This window comes from Erpetoichthys calabaricus, chromosome 8, assembly GCF_900747795.2.
Source record: "Erpetoichthys calabaricus chromosome 8, fErpCal1.3, whole genome shotgun sequence".
In the NCBI taxonomy this organism is placed as follows: domain Eukaryota; kingdom Metazoa; phylum Chordata; class Cladistia; order Polypteriformes; family Polypteridae; genus Erpetoichthys; species Erpetoichthys calabaricus.
In genome coordinates this window covers 21,666,952-21,690,860 of record NC_041401.2, presented here as the reverse complement: position 1 = coordinate 21,690,860, position 23,909 = coordinate 21,666,952, and the positions used below count along the sequence as shown (strand labels likewise).

General features: G+C 38.8%; 1 protein-coding gene across 1 annotated transcript in view; it reads left to right on the top strand.

Moving 5' to 3' along the window:
- Window positions 1–9,144: 9,144 nt before the first annotated feature.
- ssb (small RNA binding exonuclease protection factor La) overlaps window positions 9,145–23,909 on the top strand; it is a 22,932-nt gene continuing 8,167 nt past the window's right edge. Inside the window, exons 1-11 of the mRNA XM_028806327.2 lie at window positions 9,145–9,299; window positions 16,212–16,285; window positions 16,375–16,478; window positions 16,559–16,733; window positions 17,150–17,257; window positions 17,437–17,537; window positions 18,530–18,601; window positions 18,717–18,759; window positions 22,738–22,878; window positions 23,086–23,272; window positions 23,363–23,536. Of these exons, the coding sequence (XP_028662160.2) occupies window positions 16,223–16,285; window positions 16,375–16,478; window positions 16,559–16,733; window positions 17,150–17,257; window positions 17,437–17,537; window positions 18,530–18,601; window positions 18,717–18,759; window positions 22,738–22,878; window positions 23,086–23,272; window positions 23,363–23,536 (1,168 nt within the window). The 5' untranslated portion in view covers window positions 9,145–9,299; window positions 16,212–16,222. The remainder of the gene's footprint in view (window positions 9,300–16,211; window positions 16,286–16,374; window positions 16,479–16,558; window positions 16,734–17,149; window positions 17,258–17,436; window positions 17,538–18,529; window positions 18,602–18,716; window positions 18,760–22,737; window positions 22,879–23,085; window positions 23,273–23,362; window positions 23,537–23,909) is intronic.

Below are 23,909 nucleotides of genomic sequence, written 5' to 3'. Positions count from 1 at the left end.
TGGCAGGACTCCGAGTTGTATTGGAAGTCCGATGTATATAGGCTGAACAGGACCGGAGAAAGTACAGTCCCTTGTGGCGCTCCTGTGTTGCTGACCACAATGTCAGACGTGCAGTTCCCAAGACGCACATACTGAGGTCTGTCTTTAAGATAGTCCATGATCCATGCCACTAGGTATGAATCTAATCCCATCTCTGTCAGCTTGTCCCTAAGGAGCAGAGGTTGGATTGTGTTGAAGGCGCTAGAGAAGTCTAGAAACATAATTCTTACAGCACCACTGCCTCTGTCCAAGTGAGAGAGGGATCGGTGTAGCATATAGATGATGGCATCTTCCGCTCCCACCTTCTCCTGATATGCAAACTGCAGAGGGTCAAGGGCGTGTTGAACCTGTGGCCTAAGGTGGTGAAGCAGCAGCCTCTCCATGGTCTTCATCACATGTGATGTCAGAGCAACAGGCCGAAAGTCATTCAGCTCACTAGGACGTGATACCTTTGAATAGAAGAAAATGCTCAGTCGCCATTGTGCACAGCCTCGTCTGTGGAATAGTCGTGAGATTTGAGGACTCAGAGTGCAAGGAACTAACAGATGTATATCTGTTAATAAGTCTCAAAGATAGACAGGGGCAATACAGGCAATATCTTTGTAAACTTCTAAGAACAGGATTTTGAAATAGTTAACCAGTGCAAGGATAATAAATTTGGGGTTATATGAGTGAATTTAGGGCAGCACGGTGGCGCAGTGGGTAGTCCTGCTGCCTTGCAGTTAGGAGACCCAGGTTTGCTTGCCGGGTCTTCCCTTGAGGAGTTTGCATGTTCTCCCCGTGTCTGTGTGGGTTTCCTCCCACAGTCCAAAGACATGCAGGTTAGGTGCATTGGCGATTCTAAATTGTCCCTAGTGTGTGTGTGTGTGTGCCCTGCCTGGGGTTTGTTTCCTGCCTTGTGCCCTGTGTTGGCTGGGATTGGCTCCAGCAGACCCCCCGTGACCCTGTAGTTAGGATATAGCAGGTTGGATAATGGATGGATGGATGAGTGAATTTATGAGTTATTGTTAATACACATGCAGCAGTGTTTTGGACTTACTATAACCTTTCAATGGTCAATCCAGGGAGACAAACAAACAAGGAATTGTGGTAATCAAGACGAGATGTGTTGAAAGCATGAACTAAGTTTTAAAGTGAAAAAAAAGATCTAATTGTTGCACAATCTTTATGCGATGAAGTATTTGCAAACACTTAAACTTTAATATGAACATTTGACAACAAGTGCGCTGCTCTTTTAGGGTGATGTTGTGGCACAGCGCTAGCACCGTTGTTGCACTGCTCCAGAAAGCAGCCTTTGAGACTAAAGCAGGCAGGTCATGTCTGCGTGGAGTTTGCCTGCTCTTCCTGCCTTTAAGAGCTCTGGTTTCTTCACAGATCTACAAGACATTGTGATTAGGTTGTCTGGCAAAGCTAAACTGCCCCAGTGTTAAGTGTTCTAGAATTGTGTCTGATGCTGCTAGGTTTGGCGTCAACTCCACGCAACCCTGCCATGCTGGGTTTCAGAAAAACAGGTGGTTGTTCTTTCATAAAATGAAAACATTTTTACGTATACTTAATTTAAACCTCACTGAATGTATTATTCTTTTAAAATTACATAATTCTAGGTTTAAAATAAAAAAAGATTGCATCCCACTTTACAAATAGTATGTATTTGTTACAAATCATTTTTAATGACTTTACATTTAATGACTAAAAGCTTCAAAACAAAAATTATGTACTCAAGATAAAATGATTCACTAGAGTGTTTCTAGTGGAAATAAACTGTAGTATACAACAGACACTACTGATCAGAAGTTTTAGAACACCTCATTTTTTTCAGTTTTTATGGAAATGCACACAGTTTAATGTCTTAATGTTTCATGAAATCAAGGCATACAACAAATAAATAATAGCAAATAAAAAAAAGTCAAGGAATCATTAGGTGTACAAAATTTTATTGAAATATTTGATTCATCAAATGCAGCCGCCATACTGTGGTAACCTTTTTGATTCAGAATGCTAGTCACTCTGTGCAAGTTACCAACTCTGCCCCTGACCATCACACTTCCTCCTCCACATTTGACAGCTGGCGTCACCATCCTTTTACTAACTCGACGGAGTACAAACACACTGCATCAGAGATGAAGTGAAGATTTCCAATTTTGATTCATTGGTCCTTAAGACTTTCTTCCAGTCTGCAGTAGTCCACAGCTGGTATTTCAAGGCCCTATTTTGTCCTTTAAGGAACGGCTTTCTGACTGCCACTCGCCCTGTCGATCCTGCAGCACAAAGTCTCCTCTTCACAGTAGAAACTGACACTTTTTTCGGCCTGCTCTGTTAAGCTGTGAGTGACGCTGTTGTGCTGTGAGGCGCCTATCACACAAGCTTTTCTTTTGATTGGCCTGTGACTTTGGCTCTGCCAAACCTCGTCCTATCAGAGTTTCTGTTTCCAATTGCCTTTGGATTGTGTAGGACACCCACTGGACTCGCTGACACTTTGATTTTATTTTTTTGCATTTTCTCTAAATGAAGGCCTACACTTCTAATGGTAACAATGTTCAGTCTCATTTCATTTGTTAATTTCTGTTTTCTTGCCATTATTACTGAAATATACAACTTTCTAGGGCGGGGGTGTAGTAACACAGTCTGCTCCAACTCTAACTGCTTTAAAACACAAAGAGGGTTTTTAAATAATCAACAGATGTTGGGACACCTGTGCAAATTGTTTGTTTCAACTTGCAAGGCTTCATTTACTTTTATTGCTGCATAACATCTGTAGGTTGTAAACTTGTAAACTATTAGTTGTTCCCTGAAGAAGGCCCATTTGTAATATTCTGAAATTTCGTTTCTTTTCAGTTTTTGCTAACCTAAAAAATCAACAGATGTTGGGACACCTGTATAAATTGTTTGCTTCAACTGGCAAGGCTTCATTTACTTTTATTGCTGCATAACATCTGTAGGTTGTAAACTTGTAAACTATTAGTTGTTCCCTGAAGAAGACCCATTTGTAATATTCTGAAATTTTATTTCTTTTCAGTTTTTGATAACCTAAACTTTAAATTTAAACCTCTGGCAGCTTATTGCTTACCTTCTCACCATCACAGGTCATTCATTCATTTCAGCTGATTAAATTTGATGAAAAAATGGAAACAATGAAGGTGTTCTAAAACTTTTGACTGGCAGTTTACATTTCTGAAAGTATTATTTTAGGTATTTAATTTTTTAATATATTTCCTCCATGCTCGGCCCTGTAAATGTATTCATTTTCTTTGTTTGCCTTAGTGTGTTAAATGCCAAGATCAAACTTGGAAGACGAGTCAGCTCAGGTACTATATGCAAACTCTAGGATTTGTACTCTTATAGTACTTTTTCGTATAATACAAAAAAAATAAATTAAAAAATGACATAGTGTTCTATTTTTACCTTTTTATGTCGTAACAAAGTGTGCTAATTTAAATCCCATGCGTTGCTGTTGTTTGTGTGGAGTTTGCACGTTCTCCATGTGTCTGTGTGGGTGTACCTGCAGGGACTCTGATTTCCCTCCCAAATCCCCATGGGTTAATTTAACCCCGTGTGTGTGTGTGTGTGTGTGTGTGCAAGAGTGGGCTCTGTGATGGCCTGGTGCCCTCACCTTGCACACACAGCTGCTGGGAAGGACTCTGGCCACACCATATTAATGTATTAGACTGAATGGGTTTGAGAATGTTTTGTTCTTTTTTGCTTCACAAATAAGTCAATGGCAATAATACAGCAACTGAGTTTGATAATGATGTAGAAACTTGAGGAGCTTTTGAAATCATTTCTTCTTTTTGTACAAATTTTAAAAATGCATATCGCTGCTTAGTTTTGGTTTTGTGAAACATTTAAAGATTATAATACTGTTAAACTGTGGTGGGCTGGCACCCTCCCTGGGGTTTGTTTCCTGCCTTGCGCCCTATGTTGGCTGGGATTGGCTCCAGCAGACCTATGTGACCCTGTAGTTAGGATATAGCGCAAGGGTTCCCAAACTTTTTTCAGCCTCAGACCCCTTTACCAAAAACTTTTAAAACCGTCGACCCCCTAATTACATGCAATGGTTTTTCATATCCGCACTTGCTTTGATATGTTCGATAAGACAATGAACAGACATGTTTGTGCTACATGTATTTTCATGCATTCTTACGTGTGACTCTTTTAATGACACATTTTACCTTCTCGTTCGCAAATTTGGTATGTAATGTGTTTTTTTTAAATGATTTTACTTCTTAATTAGATACCTATTGGAATCATAGATATTTTGAAGTAACAAACAAATAGCAGTAGTAAGGGGGTCTATTTTTGCTGTCGTTGACCCCCAAATTTTTTCATTGAAACTATCGACCCCTAGAAAGTTCAAATCGACCCCAGGGGGTCAATATCGACCACTTTGGGAACCCTTGATATAGCGGGTTGGATAATGGATGGATAATACTGTTAAAATATTTTATTCCTAATAAGTACATTAATTAAATGCCTAACAATATGATCAAAAACAAATTTTTGCAGGATAGCTTGAGGCACACTTGAGTAGGTTTTATTTCAGGTTTGGTTTCTTTCTCTGTGTCCATATGGGTTTCTTCCAAACATGCTGTTAGGTGTCATACTTGTTCGAGTATAGGCGCTGGTTTGGACTAATCATTCCTGTCTTGCACCTTTTTATATAATTAGTGACCACTACAGCTGTGAGCAACGTCGGTCCTTGAGGGCCGCAGTACTTGTGGGTTTTTTGTTCCAGCCCAGTTTCTTAATGAGAAGTCAATTATTGCTAATGAAGCACTTACTGCTCAAGTGACATTTTTTGGATTCATTTTAGCTGTCTCGCTTGTTAAGATTTTGAACCTTTATTGCACATTTTAGTCTTAAGCAGCTACATTCACTGCTTTTAATTGCTCCTCATTAACAATAAGATGCAGATGGATAGATAGATAGATAGATAGATAGATAGATAGATAGATAGATAGATAGATAGATAGATAGATAGATAGATAGATAGATAGATAGATAGATAGATAGATAGATATGTGAAAGGCACTATATGATAGATAGATAGATATGTGAAAGGCACTATATGATAGATAGATAGATAGATAGATAGATAGATAGATAGATAGATAGATAGATAGATAGATAGATAGATAGATAGATAGATAGATAGATAGATATGTGAAAGGCACTATATGATAGATAGATAGATAGATAGATAGATAGATAGATAGATAGATAGATAGATAGATAGATAGATAGATAGATAGATACTTTATTAATCCCAAAATTGATGAAGGAACCAGCAGCTCTCCATCTAGTTTGTCTCCATTCACACCTGTGGACATTCACTGTGCACTATTTGGTTCCCTTCATCCCGAATAAATCTTTCGCCTTTACTATTTGGTTTAATAAAATACTTAGAAGGAAAATGAAGAGAAAAAAAGTAAAGTACTGAGAATTACTCATTTGGTTTAGACTTCAGAACATCTGAATGATATCCTGAGAAAGGAAAAAAAAATTGGTAATATACTGTATGAATGACCTGACGTTGCAGAGTTAAAACACAAACAAAGCCATGAAATGTAATTATTGGCAAGGATTGTTTTCTAATTAAGCTTCCAGTTTGAAAAAGAAACCTGCAGCCATTGCGGCCCACCAGGACTGATGTTGCACAACCCTACTTTAGTATATTGAAGTAAAAGTGTGTATTAACTGCAGTGGGCTGGCACCCTGCCCGGGATTGGTTCCTGCCTTGTGCCCTGTGTTGGCTGGGATTGGCTCCAGCAGACCCCCGTGACCCTGTAGTTAGGATATAGCGGGTTGGATAATGGATGGATGGATGGATGTGTATTGAATTAACTGTGTGCTGAAGAATGGAAGAAGTAAATTTGCACATTGTTTTATTTGTCATTATTAGTCATCTTTTTATTTGGATACTGTGAATACTAATAAATACGCATTGCACATTGAACTTTAGCTTCCTGTCTTCTCTTTATTACAGATGAACAAACCCTTTTATTTCCTTTAAGGTTTAAAATTGAGTATTTTAAACACTGAAATTCCAAAATGTCAACCCAAATTAACATTTGGAGATATCCCAAAAATGATTTCAAATATCATTCCTGGCAGTTCACATTTTAAAATATCTGAAGCTTTTATTTCCAGGTATCTCCAAATATGTTCCTTTACATTTTAAGGTATGTGCAATGCAATCTGAGAGGTCCCAAATGCATTTCAAGATATCTCAAATTGTCCTTTCTTCCTTCCTTCCATAATTAAAAAGGCAGGCTCAGATATGGGACAAACTCTGGACCCCCTGGATGTAGTAGCAAAGGAGAGAATGAAAACAAAACTGAGTGCCATTATGAACCATGCAGCACATCCTCTCTCTGACACACTAACACTGGGGAATTTCAACCAATGAATCATTCAGCACAAGTGTTTCAAGAAACGCTATGGGGGGCTCCTTTATACCAACAGCAATATATCTGAATAATGCCTCCCTGAGAATGGGACAGCCAAGTCTGAAGGTTTTTTTTTCCTTTCATAAATTGTTCTTCCTTTTTAGTCATGCTGGTGTGTATTCAGACCATAGTGTGTGTGTGTATACATATTTATGTATCTATCTGTTTATTTATTTATTTAAATCTATCTATCTATCTATCTATCTATCTATCTATCTATCTATCTATCTATCTATCTGTAATGCATTTTAAGATATCTAAAATTCACTTTGAGTTACTGTATCTTGAAATCGCTTCCTATAAATGTGTTATTCTATGATTGTGATGTCTATTTCAGGATATTGTGAAATGCATTTAAGATATCTCAAAATGAGCAGGGTGTTAATTGCACATATCTTAAAAAGGATAGGAAGCTATTTTTGAAATATCTAAAATTGCAAGTTTGACAATGTTGAAAATGGCATTTCAATGTATCTGAAAAAGTTCATGTCTTTTTAAAGATACCTTAAAATGCATTTGAGATACCTTGCAATACATTTTATGAGATCTGAAATGGAGCAGAGACCCATTTTAAGATAACATGAAATATCTCAAGATGAATTAAAATGATCTTGAAATGAATTTCAGATATCTTAAAGTGCAGTTCACTTTCCAAATGTTTCAAAATATGTTGCTTTACCTTTTAAGATATGTCATCACTTTGAGATATCTCAGATGCATGTCAAGATTTCTCAGACTGTCCTTCCATTTATTTTTAGATATCTGAAATTCATTTTGAGAACCTGTATCTTGAAATAACTTCCTGTAAAATATATTCTTTGACCGGGACTTCCTGTCTATTTTAGGATATTGTGAAATGCATGTACCTGTTTTCAGGTATCTAAATATGGACAGGACGCTATTTTGAGATAGCTAGTATTTCAATGTTGCTATTGGAAAATGGTATTTCAGGATACCTGAATAATTCAATTTCTTTTTAAAGATGTCCAGAAATACATTTTAAGATATCTGAAATCAAAGAGACCCATTTTAAGATAACATGAAATTTCTTAAGCTGAATTAACATCAAAGATATCATAAAATGAATTTGAGACGTCTTAAAGTGCAGTTCACTTTCCGCATATCTTTACATTTTAAGATATGTGTGGTACATTTGAAGGTTATCTTAAATGCATTTCAGGATATCTCAAATTGTCCTTCCATGCATTTTAAGATATCTGAAATTCATTTGAATGTGACTTCACTTTCCAAATATCTCAAAATATGTTTCATTACATTTTAAGATATCCATAATAAATTTTGTGATATCTCAAACGCATTTCAAAATACACTTCTTCATCTTCTTTCGGCTGCTCCCGTTAGGGGTTGCCACAGTGGATCATCTTCTTCCATATCTTTCTGTCCTCGTCATCTTGCTCTGTCACACTTATCACCTTCATGTCCTCTCTCACCACATCCATAAACCTTCTCTTAGGCCTTCCTCTTGCCTGTCAGCTCCATTTTTCTCCCAATATACCCAGCATCTCTCCTCTGCACATGTCCAAACCAACACAATCTCGCCTCTCTGACTTTGTCTCCCAACCGTTCAACCTGAGCTGACCCTCTAATGTCTTCATTTCTAATCCTGTCCATCCTCATCACACCCAATGCAAATCATAGCACCTTTAACTCTGCTACCTCCAGCTCCGTCTCCTGTTTTCTGGTCAGTGCCACCGTCTCCAGCCCATATAACATAGCTGGTCTCACTACCGTCCTGTAGACCTTCCCTTTCACTCTTGCTGATAACCATCTTGTCACAAATTACTCCTGACACTCTCCTCCACCCATTCCACCCTGCCTGCACTCTTGTGGACTTTACCACCATATTACTGAGTGCAGGGGTATTGTTGTTAACAGGTTTAGCAAATTAACACATAGCCAGGCAATCTCAGTTGACCAACATTGTCAGTAGTATGGGTCATACTGAAGAGCTTAGTGACTTTAAACGTGGCACTGTCATTGGATGTCACCTTTGCCACAAGTCAGTACATGAAGTATCTGGTCTGCTATATCTATCCCTGTCAACTGTGTTATTGTGACGTGGAAGCAACAATAAGCACTAACAGCTCAGTCATGAAGCGGTAGACCACTTAAACACAAAGCGTGCTGATGGGTGTAAAGGACGCTTATCTTGTGTCGCATCATTCACAATAGTTATAAACTGCCTCTGGGAGCAACAGCAGCACAAAAACTGAGCGTCAGGAACTTCATGAAATGGCTGAGCGGCTGCACACAAGCATAAGATGGTTATTTTATTATCATTATTACAACATTTGGGAGATACAACTGTTATTTTTTTTCAGATGGACCACAGGCAGGTGACGTGATTTACTTGTGATCACAGAACGTCAGTAACCCCAATCTCATGGTCTGAGGTCCAAAGCCCAGACCGCTACCCCAGCCTAAAAGGGAAACGTTTGCATGAGGAATTCGAAGCGAGGACTTGGGATCCAAGAAGCAACAGCGATAACCTCTACCAAGTCGCATCGCCCTAATACCAGATAAATTTATCTCCGATAAAACAGCTGCAAAGTGACGGATAAATAGCAACAGCTGATCCATCATGACCGAGCAGCAAGCGACAAGCCACATAATCTGAATTTGACGCCGAATTGTCTGCGACACTCACTGACGTGACGTAAATCTTAAGCGTCCGGAGACCGCGCTGTGACTCTTGGGATAAGCGCACGTTTTATAAACGCGCTGAACTGCGCTTACCGGCCGCTGGATTTTCTCCTTCTTTATGCTTAAAGACCGTTGGTGAGCAACTTTCAGGTAAAGACGCTTATATTTGCGTGATAATAGCAACTAGAGGAGCAATATAGCTAAAGAGCTACCGTTCCCCTTCTTATACCGTACTTTTTGAAACAAATGTAAAGGCTGTACTTTCATATTTCAAACGTGGGCCTTAATGCACATCATGTATCGGCCTGCTCTACTGTTTATACAAGTATACTATGACTTACTCTAAAAATCAGAAGAGTTAGTTCGAGTATAGTGGGGGGGGAGGGGGGGGAATGTGATAATAAAGATTTCCACATTTCGCTTTTTTCCTTGACGGTTTTTGGAATGAAACGGCCGATGGAAACGTGGAGCTCTCATGTTTCTGGAGGTAGTGATTCTTCGAATTGCATGTTACAGAAATGAAATTTCTAAGCCTGTGCTGTATGAATGGTCTTTGGGATGCTGACGTGTAGTTTAATAACCTATTAATTCATAAACGTGCATGTGTCGGGCCAAGCGTGTCACGTGGGGCGGACGTATTCCAATTAGAACGTGTTGAGTTTATGTTGGGGATTTTACCTTTTTGTGATTACCTAGAGATTCGAGGGAGGGTATGAATTAATGTAAAGGCCACACAAGTAATGCGAACACATCATAAAAACGTTTGTTATACGAGCCCGCGTCATGTCTTAAAGCAGGGGTGAGCAACGTCGGTTCAAGAGGAGGCGCAGTGACCGCACGTGTTTGTTCCAGTCCAGTTGCTTAATTAGAAGGCGATCTTCTTCCAGTATCGGTTCTGATTTAATTTTAGTGTTTTAACCTCGCAGTATTGGGCTATTCACATATCGCATCTGTTGTTTTTCCTTTCCATTGATCTAAACCAAGTGGTTTGAAGCATTAAACGGATGATTCCTTCTCAGCCTTTTGCTTTTTATCTTTTCGGTTTACTTCTGAATAGTTTGTTAAACCAGATACACTAGGACACACACGGGTGTAAATGAAGACATGTTAGGTGGAGAAATGCTGGTTCGTTTGACACTTGCGTCAAATTGCTAAAAAGGAGCAGTTTAAGACGGTGAATGTAGATGTTTAATACTAAAATAAGTAATTGAGAATGGGTTTCTAACAAGCGAGACAACTAAAACGAAGTAGAAAAATGGCATTGAGTTGCAAGTGCTTAATCTGCAGCAACTGGTTTGGAACAAATACATACAGCCACTGCATCTCTCCAGGGATAACGTTGCTCGCCCCATCTTAACTGACTTAAAAAATACCAAACTCGTTCATTTCTTCTTGGTCGTTGTATGTATTAATTTGCCACAATATTGTGGTGTAAAGTGATGCGCTTATTTACTGTTAGACATAACATAAACGAAAGACCTCTGCGCGCGTGTGTGTAGTAGTCCGCTCTGCTCACGCTTAATTACAGCCACTAGATGGCGCGCGCATGCACTTTTAATTTTTTTTTTTCTGCGCTTGCTACTACAGTCCTCTGTGCCGCAAAAGCCGCCATGCAACAACGACGTTGCGCTAATGACCCAGATAGAGACCGACGTCGAAATCAAGCAATCACCGCTTCTCAACAACGTGCAAGTGAACCCACTCAACAGAAGAGGGCAAGACTAAAAACATTGTCAATCTGGAGGTATTTTCTTGAGACAAAGATTAATAGGACGCCGCATCCTTGGAGTCCTATTCATCTAAGATATGGTATCAATGAGGCAGCAAGCACAAGGTGGGTCCACGACCTCTACACTGGGTAATTCTTATTTTGTTGACGCCTCCCCAAGTTCATGAATATACTGAAACTACTAGGGACTGTTGAGTTGTTTTTTGTCCCGGAGACCTGACACAGCTCGTATAATAAAATGCCATTTGTGTGCGTGCGCCCCCAGTCCCTACGAGCAATCCGATTGGTCAGTTTGACTTTAGTGACCTGCTTAAATGAAGAGTAAATGTTGAGCAAAGTCTTTAACCTGCAATTGCTGAGCGCTTTTTTAGTAGTGAGAAAAAGTGCTATATAAATGCGAAGAATTATTATTAAGTATAGAATTGGACAGAAGGCAAGCAAGACGCCTCAGAATGACAGTCTGTGAAGCAGGCTTTACAGGAGACTGTGTTGGCACATGCATGAACAATAGGTGTTGATTGTAGTATGCAAAAGCTAATGATCTGTTCAAATGCAGAGAGTTTTTGCCTGCCAGGGAAACCTTGGGAGGGGGGTGTTTGGTGACAGAATCGGCACTCCTGCCACCGAAATGAATCTGGCTTGTCTAAATGAGCATTTGCATACAGCAAGCGACTCTGTTTGTGGCGTGAGTGCAGAAAGGGCTTCTTTCTCATCACCCTGCCATACAGATGTTCTTTGTGCAAATTGCGCTGAATTGTAGAACAATGTACAGATACACCATCTGCAGCAAGATGTTCTTGCAGGTCTTTGGAGGTGATCTGTGGGTTGTCTGTCACCATTCTCGCAATCCTGTTCATATACCGCTGCTGTATTTTTCTTGGACTGCCAAACCTGCTGGGTTTAACAGCAACTGTGCCTGTGGCCTTCCATTTCCTAATCCCACTCCTTACAGTTGAAACTGACAGTTTAAACCTCTGAGAGAGCTTTTTGTAGCCTTCCCCTAAACCATGAGACTGAACAATCTTTGTTTTCAGATCTTTGGAGAGTTGCTTTGAGGATCCCATGCTGTCACTCTTCAGAGGAGAGTCAAAGGGAAGCACAACTTGCAGTTGACCACCTTAAATACCTTTATATCTCATGATGGGACAGACTTGTCTATGAAGTTCAAGGCTTAACGAGTTAATCCAACCAATTTGGTGTCACAAGTAATCAGCATTGAGCAGTGACAGGCATTCAAATCAGCAAAATTGGAGAGATTGTCCATTTCTGATGCCCAGAGAGAAAGAGGTTGTCATTTCCCTGCTCCCCAAACAGAGAAGCAGAAACATCCGCATTTGGTTTCAGTGGTTTTCAGTCATTTTTTGAAGAGTCGGCTCAGGAGTGACCCTGGGCTGAGTATCTTGGGGAATCCCCTGGCAGGTTCTTAATACCAAAATACAATTTATTTGAAGCAGAAACAAATGGAGCAGCTCATTTCATTGCTGGTGTACCCAAGTCAAAGAGCCACTTTGTTTGATACTTGCCTTGATTTTATTTACCTGCTGCAGCTATTGTTAGCACTGTAGTTTTGGCAGATTCCTCCCACCTACTGCAGCTTTATAATTTTGGATGTGTGCGAATGCTTGTACTGTTTTATGCAAGATTAGTGTATTTTTGTTTTGTACTGTGTGTGTGTGTTTGAAGGTGAAGGAAAGGCTCCTGGACCTTCATTAGCTCATTAGGCCTACATCTTGTTCAGTCATCATTAGGAAGCCATAGATGATGCAAATGTCAAAGCTGTATAACTTCTCGGACTCCTCAGACTTTGTCCCAACAGTCAGCAGGCATGGGCTTCTCTAAGCAGCTGCCTAGCACTACGAAAAGTAAAACAATTGATGATCACAAAACAGAAGGCTGCAAGAAGACAGCAAAGCTTTTTCAGGTCACTGTTTCCTCAGATCAAAATGTTAAGAAATGGCAGTTAACAAGGTCAAGTTGAGGTCTGGGAAACCAAGAAAACATTCTGAAAGAACTGCTCATTGGATTGCTAGAAAGTCAAATACAAACTCCTCTGCTTGACTGCAAAAGACCTTCAGGAAGATTTAGCAGACTCTGGAGTGGTGGTCAACTGTGCAGACACCTGAGTCAGCAGAAGCAAACCTTTTCTACATCCTCGCCACAAAATTCAGTGCCTAAAGTTTGCAGAAACAATTCTAAGCAAGCCTGATACATTTTGGAAGAAAGTCCTGTGGACTGATGAAGTCAAAATAGAACTTTTCAGTCACAATGTGCAAATGGTATGTTTGGAGAAAAAAGAAGTCTGATTTCCAGGAATAGAACATGTTTCTATTAAGCATGGGATGGGGGTCGAAAATCAATCCGGCTTTGGGCTTGTGTTGCAGCCAGTCGCAAAGGGAACATATCAGTGATAGAGGGAAGAATGGATTCAAACCCCAGCAAATTCTGGAAGCAAACATCACACAATCTTTTAAAAAAAATTTTTTTTTTTTTTTAAAGTTGAAGTTAATGGACGGTGTCCTACAAGAAGATAATGTTCTGAAACACACCTCAAAATCTACAATGGAATACCTAGAGAACTTCCGGAGAAGAGCAACTAGGCTGGTTCTGTGACTGTGAGGAGAGATTAAAGAAGTTGAAACAAGTTCAGTTTGTCCTTTGCACAGTAAAACCCGTTTCCATGTACAATGAAATTCATTCTTTGCTGTCCACACCAAATGACAAAACCAATGAATAAACATAAATAATAAGTAGCAGATAATAAGCAACAGAGGCAGCATAAAGTATAAAAAAAGTATAAAGTGTAATTAATGTGCAGGTAGGTGTGTGATGGACAAGTCAAGTACACTTGTGTGAGGTAGATCGAATGAGGTGCACCATGGTGGTTATAAACTCCAGTCAGTTATTTAAGAGTCTAATGGCCGTGGGAAAGAGAGTTCTTTAGCCTGGAAGTCCTGCATTTCATACTGAGGGTAGAAGTGTGAACAGTTCGTGTTGGGGGTGAGTGGGGTCCCTAAGGATCGAGGCAGTTCTCCTGCGGACCCTGCAGTTGTAGATGCTCTGCAGAGAGGGCAGTGGGGTCCTGGTGATCTTCTCAAGTCTTTACCACTCTCTGCAGCCGTTTGCTGTCCAAAGCAGTAGTGTTGCCATACCACACGGTGATGCAGTTGGTCAAGATGCTCTCAACAATGCAGCTGTAAAAGTTGCCAAGGATCTTAGTTGAAACCTGTTCATTTCAATCACGTCACCTCTTAACATTTTTTTTTCTTCAGACATTTTAAACGTTTGTGTGGAATCTGCCCTTAAGTTTCCAACTGTATTACTGTAGAAGGACTTATTTCTTAACAGCTGAGACCCACTGCACTAATTCCTTTTATAATTTTAAACACTTAAAAGAAAGAACTATAGACTTGGAATAAAAATCACAAAGTAGTGTGGTGGGAGGAAGACTTTAAAGACCTTCAGATCTTAACTTGATGTTATTTTGGACAATTTAGTTGAACAGGATTGGAGAGCTTGTTGAGTTAGATAGCCTTTTCTCGTTATAATTGTTTTAATGTTCTAATATAAACCAATGCAAATGAACATTCTTGTAAAGTTGCATTGGTTTTGAGATCCATTCAGCTGAAATGGCCCAGTCCTGTCATCCTTCCATGCAGCAATGAACACGTATCCGAAGTATATGAATTTCTGCATCTGATGCAACTGCTCATAGATTTCCTCATCCTGATTGTTTGACAAAGGAACACGTCAACATCCCACCCAAAAATCCTGAAAGCACCAGTCAGTTTTCAGTGTGGATAAATACAGAGGCGGACAAGTAGCTGGACCTGCATCATACAGTGCGATTTTATATATTATATTAAGTTAGCATTTAAAAAAAAAAAAAAACTCCATCTTTAAGCATTTTACCACAGCCTGGTCAAGACAAAGAACCACACAAAAATAATGCTTGCTTTCTTTTTGCTCAAAATATTTGGCAAACTTTCTCATTACTGGCCCTGAACATAAAAAATCTTGGAATCTGTTTCTCGCCAAAATTTTGTTGCCTAATGTGGCAATATTAGAACTTCCTTTGTGCAATTTGAAAGTTTCCTGCAAATTTTAGTCAGGTTTGTCCAGATGTGCGATGACCAACATAGCACCCATATTTTTACATTTGATAGGATTATTAATTTGTAACATAGAGCTGCTAAATGAGCAGTTTGACAGTCTGCTAGCGACGTATGCCTAGTGGTTCTCTGTGTAGCAATTTTGCCTTAATAAATTGGAAATGCTAAGCAAAGTTTGTCCTACATTTTCTCACACTCCAGTGTACAGTGAGGAACATAAGTATTTGAACACCCTGCAATTTTGCAAGTTCTCCCACTTAGAAATCATGGAGAGGTCTGAAATTCACATTGTAGGTGCATTCCCACTGTGAGAGACAGAATATACGCCCGGTCAAAAATGTGACACTTAAATTTATTTTTTTTTTATCATCTTGCCTCCTCCAATCTCGCATCAGTTTCTCAGATGCATCAAATTTTGTTGCAGCTGCGCAGTTACCAATTTCTATTGCTACTTCAATGACGTTTAGTTTAAAACCAGCTTCATATTTTTCTTCTGATCGAACTCTGTCGTAGATCAGGAATGCTCTTACGATAAAGGTGTATGAGGGGGTGAGATACAAAAAAAAATACAAATCCGTGCAAACGTCTCTTCGGAATAGTTTGGGTATTACCAGAGAGAGCCCTGGGGTTTGGGGGGGTTAGGAGGACACGCTGATACAGTGCATTGCCACACCCACATAGGAAATATCACATTCTCTTGGTCCAATAGCGCGAGTTTTCCGCATTCGACTTGTTTGACCGACCTCATAAAATACCAGAAATTATACAATAAAATCAAGTCCCGACTCATCTGCGGGAGAACTTATCTGTCAGTATATATGGTAGTTCCTTTGTGTTCCAAGAACAGTCCAGCCTGTCCTTAATGTGGATCCCCCCCAAGTACGTGTAGAAGTGAATGGCTTCTACATCCACTCCACCCTCTGAGCAGTGACCAGACATAACAACAACAACAACATTTATTTTTATAGCACATTTTCATACAAAAAGTAGCTCAAAGTGCTTTACATAATGAAGAAAAGAAGAATAAAAGACAAATAAGAAATTAAAATAAGACAACCTTAGTTAACATAACATAGAGGCTCTTTGGTGTGGCAAAAGTCAATAAGTAGTTCCTTGGTTTTGCTTTTAAGTTGCTGGCAATTCTCTTTGCACTAAGAAAGTGTTTTTTTAACACCACATATTTGTACACAATTTTGAGCGGTTAATCAATCGTTCTTTTTTTAGGTTAAAAGAAAATGGCAGAAAATGGTTCACAGGAGATGACTGCTCTTGAGAAAAAGATCACTGAACAGATAGAGGTAATGTGTTAAACCTAGGTAAATGGAAATACAAGATTTCTGAAAAGGGGAATGAATTAATGTGCATGCTTTTCTTTTTTTTTTTTTAGTATTATTTTGGTGATCATAATCTTCCTAAAGACAAATTCTTGAAACAACAAATTCAGGTGGATGATGGCTGGGTGCCCCTGGAAATCATGATTAAGTTTAACAGGTATGGTAGAACTTGCCACAAAGTTATTTCAGCATGGGATGTTTGAACTGTGCTTATAAATAAATTTCTTTTTTTTTTAGGCTAAATCAATTAACTACTGACTTTAACGTAATTGTTGACTCGCTGAAAAAGTCTACAACAGGCCTTGTAGAAGTCAGCGAAGATAAAACAAAAATCAGACGGTCACTAGATAAGCCTTTGCCTGAAATCAACGATCAGTATAAGGATGACCTTAAAAACAGATCGGTCTATGTTGTAAGTAGCCTGTTTAATATCTGCATGTCTTTTAAAAAAAAAAAAAATACAATGTTAGAAACTGTACAGTTTATTGCAGCCATTCAAATCGGGCATTGAGATGACATTGCCTCCTTATGGATTCAGCATGCTAGGTTAAAATCAGTGTGTACAAGGCCTCTTTTCCTATATCGTCAAAAATTTGCAGGTTATGCTAAAAGTACAAATTCGCCCTGGGTGGATGAGTCAACCCTAAAATGGACAGAACACCTAGACTTCATGACCCTTAGCGAGTTTGAGAATTTTTTTTTTTTTTTCAAAAAAAACAAATTTGAAAATTAAGTATAATTGCATTCTTTTCTAATATTTAAATGTCAAATGTATGAATTTGAGTAGCTTTTATGAGTAACTTAATGTATCTTTTATTTCAATTTCAGAAAGGTTTTCCAACTGATGTAACTCTTGATGAACTGAAAGAATGGTTTGCTAGAACAGGAACCGTTGAGACCATTCAGATGAGAAGGAATCTGCAACGTCAGTTCAAGGTAACATTTACTATGAAAGATTAGCTTATGTCGAATGTGATTCCTGCTTTGTGCCCTGTGCTGGCTGGGATAGGCTTCAGCCCACCATGACCCTGTTTAGGTTTAAGCAGGCTTAGAAAATGACGTTGTGTTATCGAGTTAACTTTATTTTTATTTTTTTTCCCCCCTCCCTGTTTTAGGGATCTGTGTTTGCTGTGTTTGACAGTAATGAATCAGCCAAAAAATTTGTGGAGACCCCAGGCTTAAAGTACAAGGACACAGATATGGTTATACATTTAAAGTGAGTAAACTACCATCTTGGGGGAATTTTGCATGTTAAGTTTTATTGTTAATAAATGTTAAATATGTATTTTGTACATTAAATTCAAAATTGTTCAATCTACCGTTATACATACTTAAACAGAACTGGGTGACTCTTAGCTCGCATGCAATTGGTTTAAAGTGGCTAGTATTTTGCACACTCCGAGACAAATATTGCAAGTCACACAAAAACCTACAAATCCAAAACATTCAGTTGTCTGGACAACATTTTGAGAAACACTTGAGTTTGGGGGCAGCCAAACTGAATAATGGATGTCACTTCCCACATTAAAGAAACTGGAGTCTCCTAAAGAAACATTCTGCTCTGCCCTTTTGTGTATAGTTCATTTGTGTTCTGGGACCAGTCTTGGATTTTGAGATTAAAGATGTGTTGCAAATTGTTTTTGTAAAAATACTATTGGCCATAAAAATCCATTGCTGTCTGAGCATGTGGTGGTGGAAGTGATGAGTGGGGTTTTTTTTTTTTTTGGTTGGGTCTTAATTGCTTGACTGGGACACCCCATTCCAAAGGCCATTCATGTAATTAACGTATGCATCCATCCATCCATGCTGGTATAGCTGTTGCAGGAACAAAGTGACGGTTGCATTGTAAGGTTAACCACTACATGAATGACCCCCTCAGACTCCATGCTAATGCATAAGGTGCAAATAAATTACGCACAGGGATTATGGCAAGCTAAAGTCCTCTTTGCCGTTATCTACCCTAATCTGTCTGGGCTCACTGATTATCCAAATATGCAAATCTTTGTCATCCTTGTGTCATAAGTCTGGAAGGGCTTTATACACTCTCAGAACACGCAAGTCAAACTAGCCATTCACGCAACAGTTACAAGTGCACTCTCCACATTGATCTTGACTCTACCCGCATAACTGTTTTGTTTTTTCCTCTGCAGTGCAGCTGTAATCTCTTAACACAGAATGAACTTGCTGTTTTTCTTCTATTTGTAATAGAAATGACTACTTTGCAAAAAAAGCCGAAGAAAGAAAACATCATAGAGCAGAGGCAAAAGCCAAAGCAAAGCAGTAAGTATTGTCTGTGGTCAGTTATTCGGATTTTTGTGTTGGGGTTCATCTAATAAAGTAAAAGTTTACCATTTATATAGTTCCTAATTATGTAAACTTTTATTTCATTTCCTAGTGAGAAGGAGGAGAAGCAAAAACAAGCAGAAGAAGAAGAGATGGTAAGCTTTCACTAAACTGATTCTTTTAACATTTTTTGGTGCTTTCCCTTTTTTAATCCTCCTTTTTGAAGATAAGTTTATCAGGGGGAAAAAAAGACTTCTGTTACTATGTTTAGGAAAATACTAGTGAGGGTTCGGTCAGCTGTTGATCTAAACAAGCGGATTTTTCACTACAAAAGCTGTAATTGGTAAATTGGCTCCAGCATCTACTTTTCAAAGCTTTACGATAATCTAGTTGTTGTGCTCCTGTACGTGAGATATTAATGGTAGTTCAGCTTTTTTATATAAATGGTGTGGCTTTACCAGAGAGAGAATACCAGAATATTAGCCTTTATATTAAAGAACATGGAATAATAAACTGAGAAAAAGAAATCAAAGAAGTTGTCCTGTGCATTTAGACACAGAGCAAGAAAAGCTACTTTAATGATTTTTTTTCCCTTTTGCTTGTCAGTTTGGTTGGTGAGTGAGTTTGTGTTTAGTGCAGCAGCTCATTTTCAATGGGAGAAAGAAGAGTTTGAAATTGTTGGTTGTCATTAAAAAAATTTTTAAAAGCTGGTACAATGTCGAAAAACAAAACACTGGTGTAAATTAAAAGCAAAAAAGCTGGAGATCAGTTAGTATATTTAAAACGAAGTGCCAGTATCAATTAACTGAATCTGTGTGTGAGAATATGCATTTTTGTTAGACAAATGGTGAAAACATTCTTTTTTTTTTTTTTTTTTAAATTCAGCTTTGCTTCAGATAATTACATCACAGAAGAAATTAGTCTGACAGCTTATAATTATGAGAAGCATTTCCTTTTACGCCATATGCATTTCAGATACTTAAAAATGCTAAAATTATATTTTTGTACATTAAAGAATTTTAAGGTCACTGAACAATAAGCCTACAAAATGTACTTTTTGGTAATAAAAATGAACAGGTAAGGCTTCTATACACCTGGTTATGTGAAAACGTATTGCAGGGATTTTAAAGGGATAAAAAAAAGTATCGGAATCTGTCAATTCAGTGGCATGGAATCAGTGATTGATATTTGCTGTTTTTATATATAAAGAAGGCCTGAACAAAACATCCCTAGAAAGTACACGTTTCATGGTAATGAGACAATCTGCTAGCTTTTAGATGCCTTTTTACATTTCTTTTGCGCATATTCAAAGCCTTCATTTAGATAACTAAAATATTATACATGCTACTTTGGAAATACATTTGTGAGACCACACACCCTGTTCTAACTCTGGCAATAATGGACTTGTGGTAGGAGGTATGGTATGTCTGTTTACCTCTTTGCTTGTGAGTCACTTGAAAAATAACCACTATAAATAGGTGCGTTTAATCCTATAGAAGTATATACATACAGGTGCTGGTCATAGAATTAGAATATCATGACAAAGTTGATTTATTTCAGTAATTCCATTCAAAAAGTGAAACTTGTATATTAGATTCATTCATTACACACAGACTGACGTATTTCAAATGTTTCTTTTAATGTTGATGATTATAACTGACAACTAATGAAAGTCCCAAATTCAGTATCTCGGAAAATTAGAATATCAATTAAGACCAATGCAAAAAAAGGATTTTTAGAAATGTTGGCCAACTGAAAGGTATGAACATGAAAAGTATGAGCATGTACAGCACTCAATATTTAGTTGGGGCTCCTTTAGCCTGGATTACTGCAGCAATGCGGCGTGGCATGGAGTCGATCAGTCTGTGGCACTGCTCAGGTGTTATGAGAGCCCATGTTGCTCTGATAGTGGCCTTCAGCTCTTCTGAATTGTTGGGTCTGGCGTATTGCATCTTCCTCTTCACAATACCCCATAGATTTTCTATGGGGTTAAGGTCAGGCGAGTTTGCTGGCCAATCAAGAGCAGGGATACCATGGTCCTTAAACCAGGTACTGGTAGCTTTGGCACTGTGTCCAGGTGCCAGGTCCTGTTGGAAAATGAAATCTGCATCTCTATAAAGTTCGTCAGCAGCAGGAAGCATGAAGTGCTCTAAAACTTCCTGGTAGACGGCTGCGTTGACCTTGGACCTCAGAAAACGCAACGGACCAACACCAGCAGATGACATGGCACCCCAAACCATCACTGACTGTGGAAACTTTACACTGGACCTCACGCAACGTGGATTCTGTGCCTCTCCTCTCTTCCTCCAGACTCTGGGACCTTGATTTCCAAAGGAAATGCAAAATTTACTTTCATCAGAGAACAGAACTTTGGACCACTCTGCAGCAGCCCAGTCCTTTTTGTCTTTAGCCCAGGCGAGACGCTTCTAACGCTGTCTCTTGTTCAAGAGTGGCTTGACACAAGGAATGCGACAGCTGGAACCCATGTCTTGCATACGTCTGTGTGTGGTGGTTCTTGAAGCACTGACTCCAGCTGCAGTCCACTCTTTGTGAATCTCCCCCACATTTTTGAATGGGTTTTGTTTCACAGTCCTCTCCAGGGTGCGGTTATCCCTATTGCTTGGACACTTTTTCCTACCACATCTTGTCCTTCCCTTCGCCTCTCTTAATGTGCTTTGACACAGAGCTCTGTGAACAGCCAGCCTCTTTAGCAATGACCTTTTGTGTCTTGCCCTCCTTGTGCAAGGTGTCAATGGTCGTCTTTTGGACAATTGTCAAGTCAGCAGCCTTCCCCATTATTGTGTAGCCTACAGAACTCGACTGAGAGAGCATTTAAAGGCTTTTGCAGGTGTTTTGAGTTAATTAGCTGATTAGAGTGTGGCACCAGATGTCTTCAATATTGAACCTTTTCACAATATTCTAATTTTCCGAGATCCTGAATTTGGGACTTTCATTAGTTGTCAGTTATCAACATTAAAAGAAATAAACATTTGAAATACATCAGTCTGTGTGTAATGAATGAATCTAATATACAAGTTTCACTTTTTGAATGGAATTACTGAAATCAACTTTGTCATAATATTCTAATTTTATGACCAGCACCTGTATGGCATAAACTGCTGGTTATACCACATTCATTGTTCAAAGGGGTTGTCTAGGGACATTTCACCATATGCAGCGCTGTATTTCTTAAGACGTGGTTCTAATGTATTTAAACTGCAGCTTGAGGTCTCTGGGACATGCATACAAAGAATTAAGTGGAGAGAGAGAGAGCCTTGAAGTAAACTTTAGTTCAGGATTCCATGGGGCTTTGTACATTTGTAGCAGTATGTTGTTTTGTTGTTAGTGGGGTTTATTTTAAATGGATCCCAGTTGAAGGGACGTGAGATGCTTGTTTCTTAATGGCTGTAATTGAAGTCTATGCTTTGGTTTGCTGTAGGTTGTATGCAGGGTTATTTCTTGTGAACAGGGCTGTGGAGTCGGTAGATAAATCCTTTAACTCCAACTCCTTAGTTTCTGGTACTTCTGACCCCAACTCCACGACTCCTCTATATTTAATATGCTAGTGTATTTTCCATGTTGATTTGAAGGAAGGCAACATACACATCATTTAACCACAACTACTGGCTAGGAAGCGGACTCTCTACCGTATTGGCCAGTTAAACAAAAGACACATCCGGCCATAGCACACACCTCCACCTACATCATTACACTTGTTTACGCCCAAATGAACTTGTTAAACACATTATATCTGAAATAAAATGAACACTTTTTGTAATGTACCATAATCCAGATTACAATACGTGAATGTCCGGTTGTACACTAGCTCAGCTGAACTTCACACTAGTAGTAACACAACTATGCACTGGGCTTTATTCTTACATCAGAGAAGTACTTGAGTATTGTTTGTGAAATGGGACATTTGACCTTGCTGTATTTTTTTTTTATTACAATATAAATGTATTAGGAGTTGGTACATTTTTGCCGACTCCAACCCTGACTCCAGGTACCCAAAATTGTCTCCGACTCCACAGCCCTGCTTGTGAAATGGGTGGTGTATTATTTTGATACTTGAGCTTTTATATTTGAGTGTTAAACTGGATATACATTGTATGTATTTAATTTGTTTAAAGAAATCTTTGAATGATCAAAGTGGATGTTTGCTGAAATTCTCTGGAGAACTTGAAGATCAGACTTCTCGGGAAGACTTTCATGCCTTATTTGGAGGCCATGCTTTAATTAAATGGATCGACTTCACCAGAGGTGCAAAAGAGGCAAGTGGACTTTATTTTCCATAATAGTTTCAAAATCTTCAAATGAGCTGAAGTGTAAAAACACAAGATCCATGCTTATTTTGATCGAGTTGTATTTCTTTTAACATGTAGATTTATTTTGCTACCCTGTCTATTCATTACACTGTCAGAGCATATGGAGTGTTCTTGCTGACCATGATTCTTTGTCTGTTGATTTCTACATGGCAGGGCACTATTCTTTTCAAATCCAATGCAAAAGAAGCACTTGAAAAAGCCAAAGAAGCAAATGGTGGTACCTTAAAAGTAAAGAATAAAGATGTGGTCTGGGAAGTGCTTGAAGGTGAAATTGAAAAGCAGACTTTGAAGAAGATGATTGAAGACCAGCAGGAGACTTTCAATAAGAAAAAAGGAAAAGGTATGAAGCTTTTTTCTTTCCTCACAGAGTGAAATGTTGGTGCATAAGTTTGGTGTAATGGATTTGTGTTGCTTCTCATCTGAAAAACAGGTGGTAGAAAATCTGGTGGGAAAGGAAGAGGTGGAAAGAGGGAAAGGAATGCTTCAAAGCAGAGTAAAGTCCAGTTCCAAGGAAAGAAGACTACATTTGACAGTGAGGAAGAAGAGGAGGAGGAGGAAGAAGAAGAGGAGGAGGAGGAGGCGGCAGCAGCAGAAAATGAACCAGGTAAGAAATGAAGATGGGCAAAACTCTGGAAACAGTCTTTGGAGTACCTGATCATTTTAAAATGGTGTTGAGCTAGTGGTGGAACTTAAGATTTGTGCTATTCAATTAAAAACAAAAAGTAGTTTTCCTTTTCCCACATCAAGCACCCACCTGTATGTGTTTGATGCTCATAAGAAGAGTGGGTTACTATCCCTCAACTCCACCCCTGAATACCATCCTTTCACAAGAAAATGTGAAAAAATGGCAGCAAGTCTATAGATTAGCTGATAAGTTAACTTCTCACCATTTTGAAGTTCAAGGAAACTAATTGGCAAAAAGGCAGAAATGAAGCAAAGCATGTCTGCATTCTGATGACAACATTATGAGTTGGACA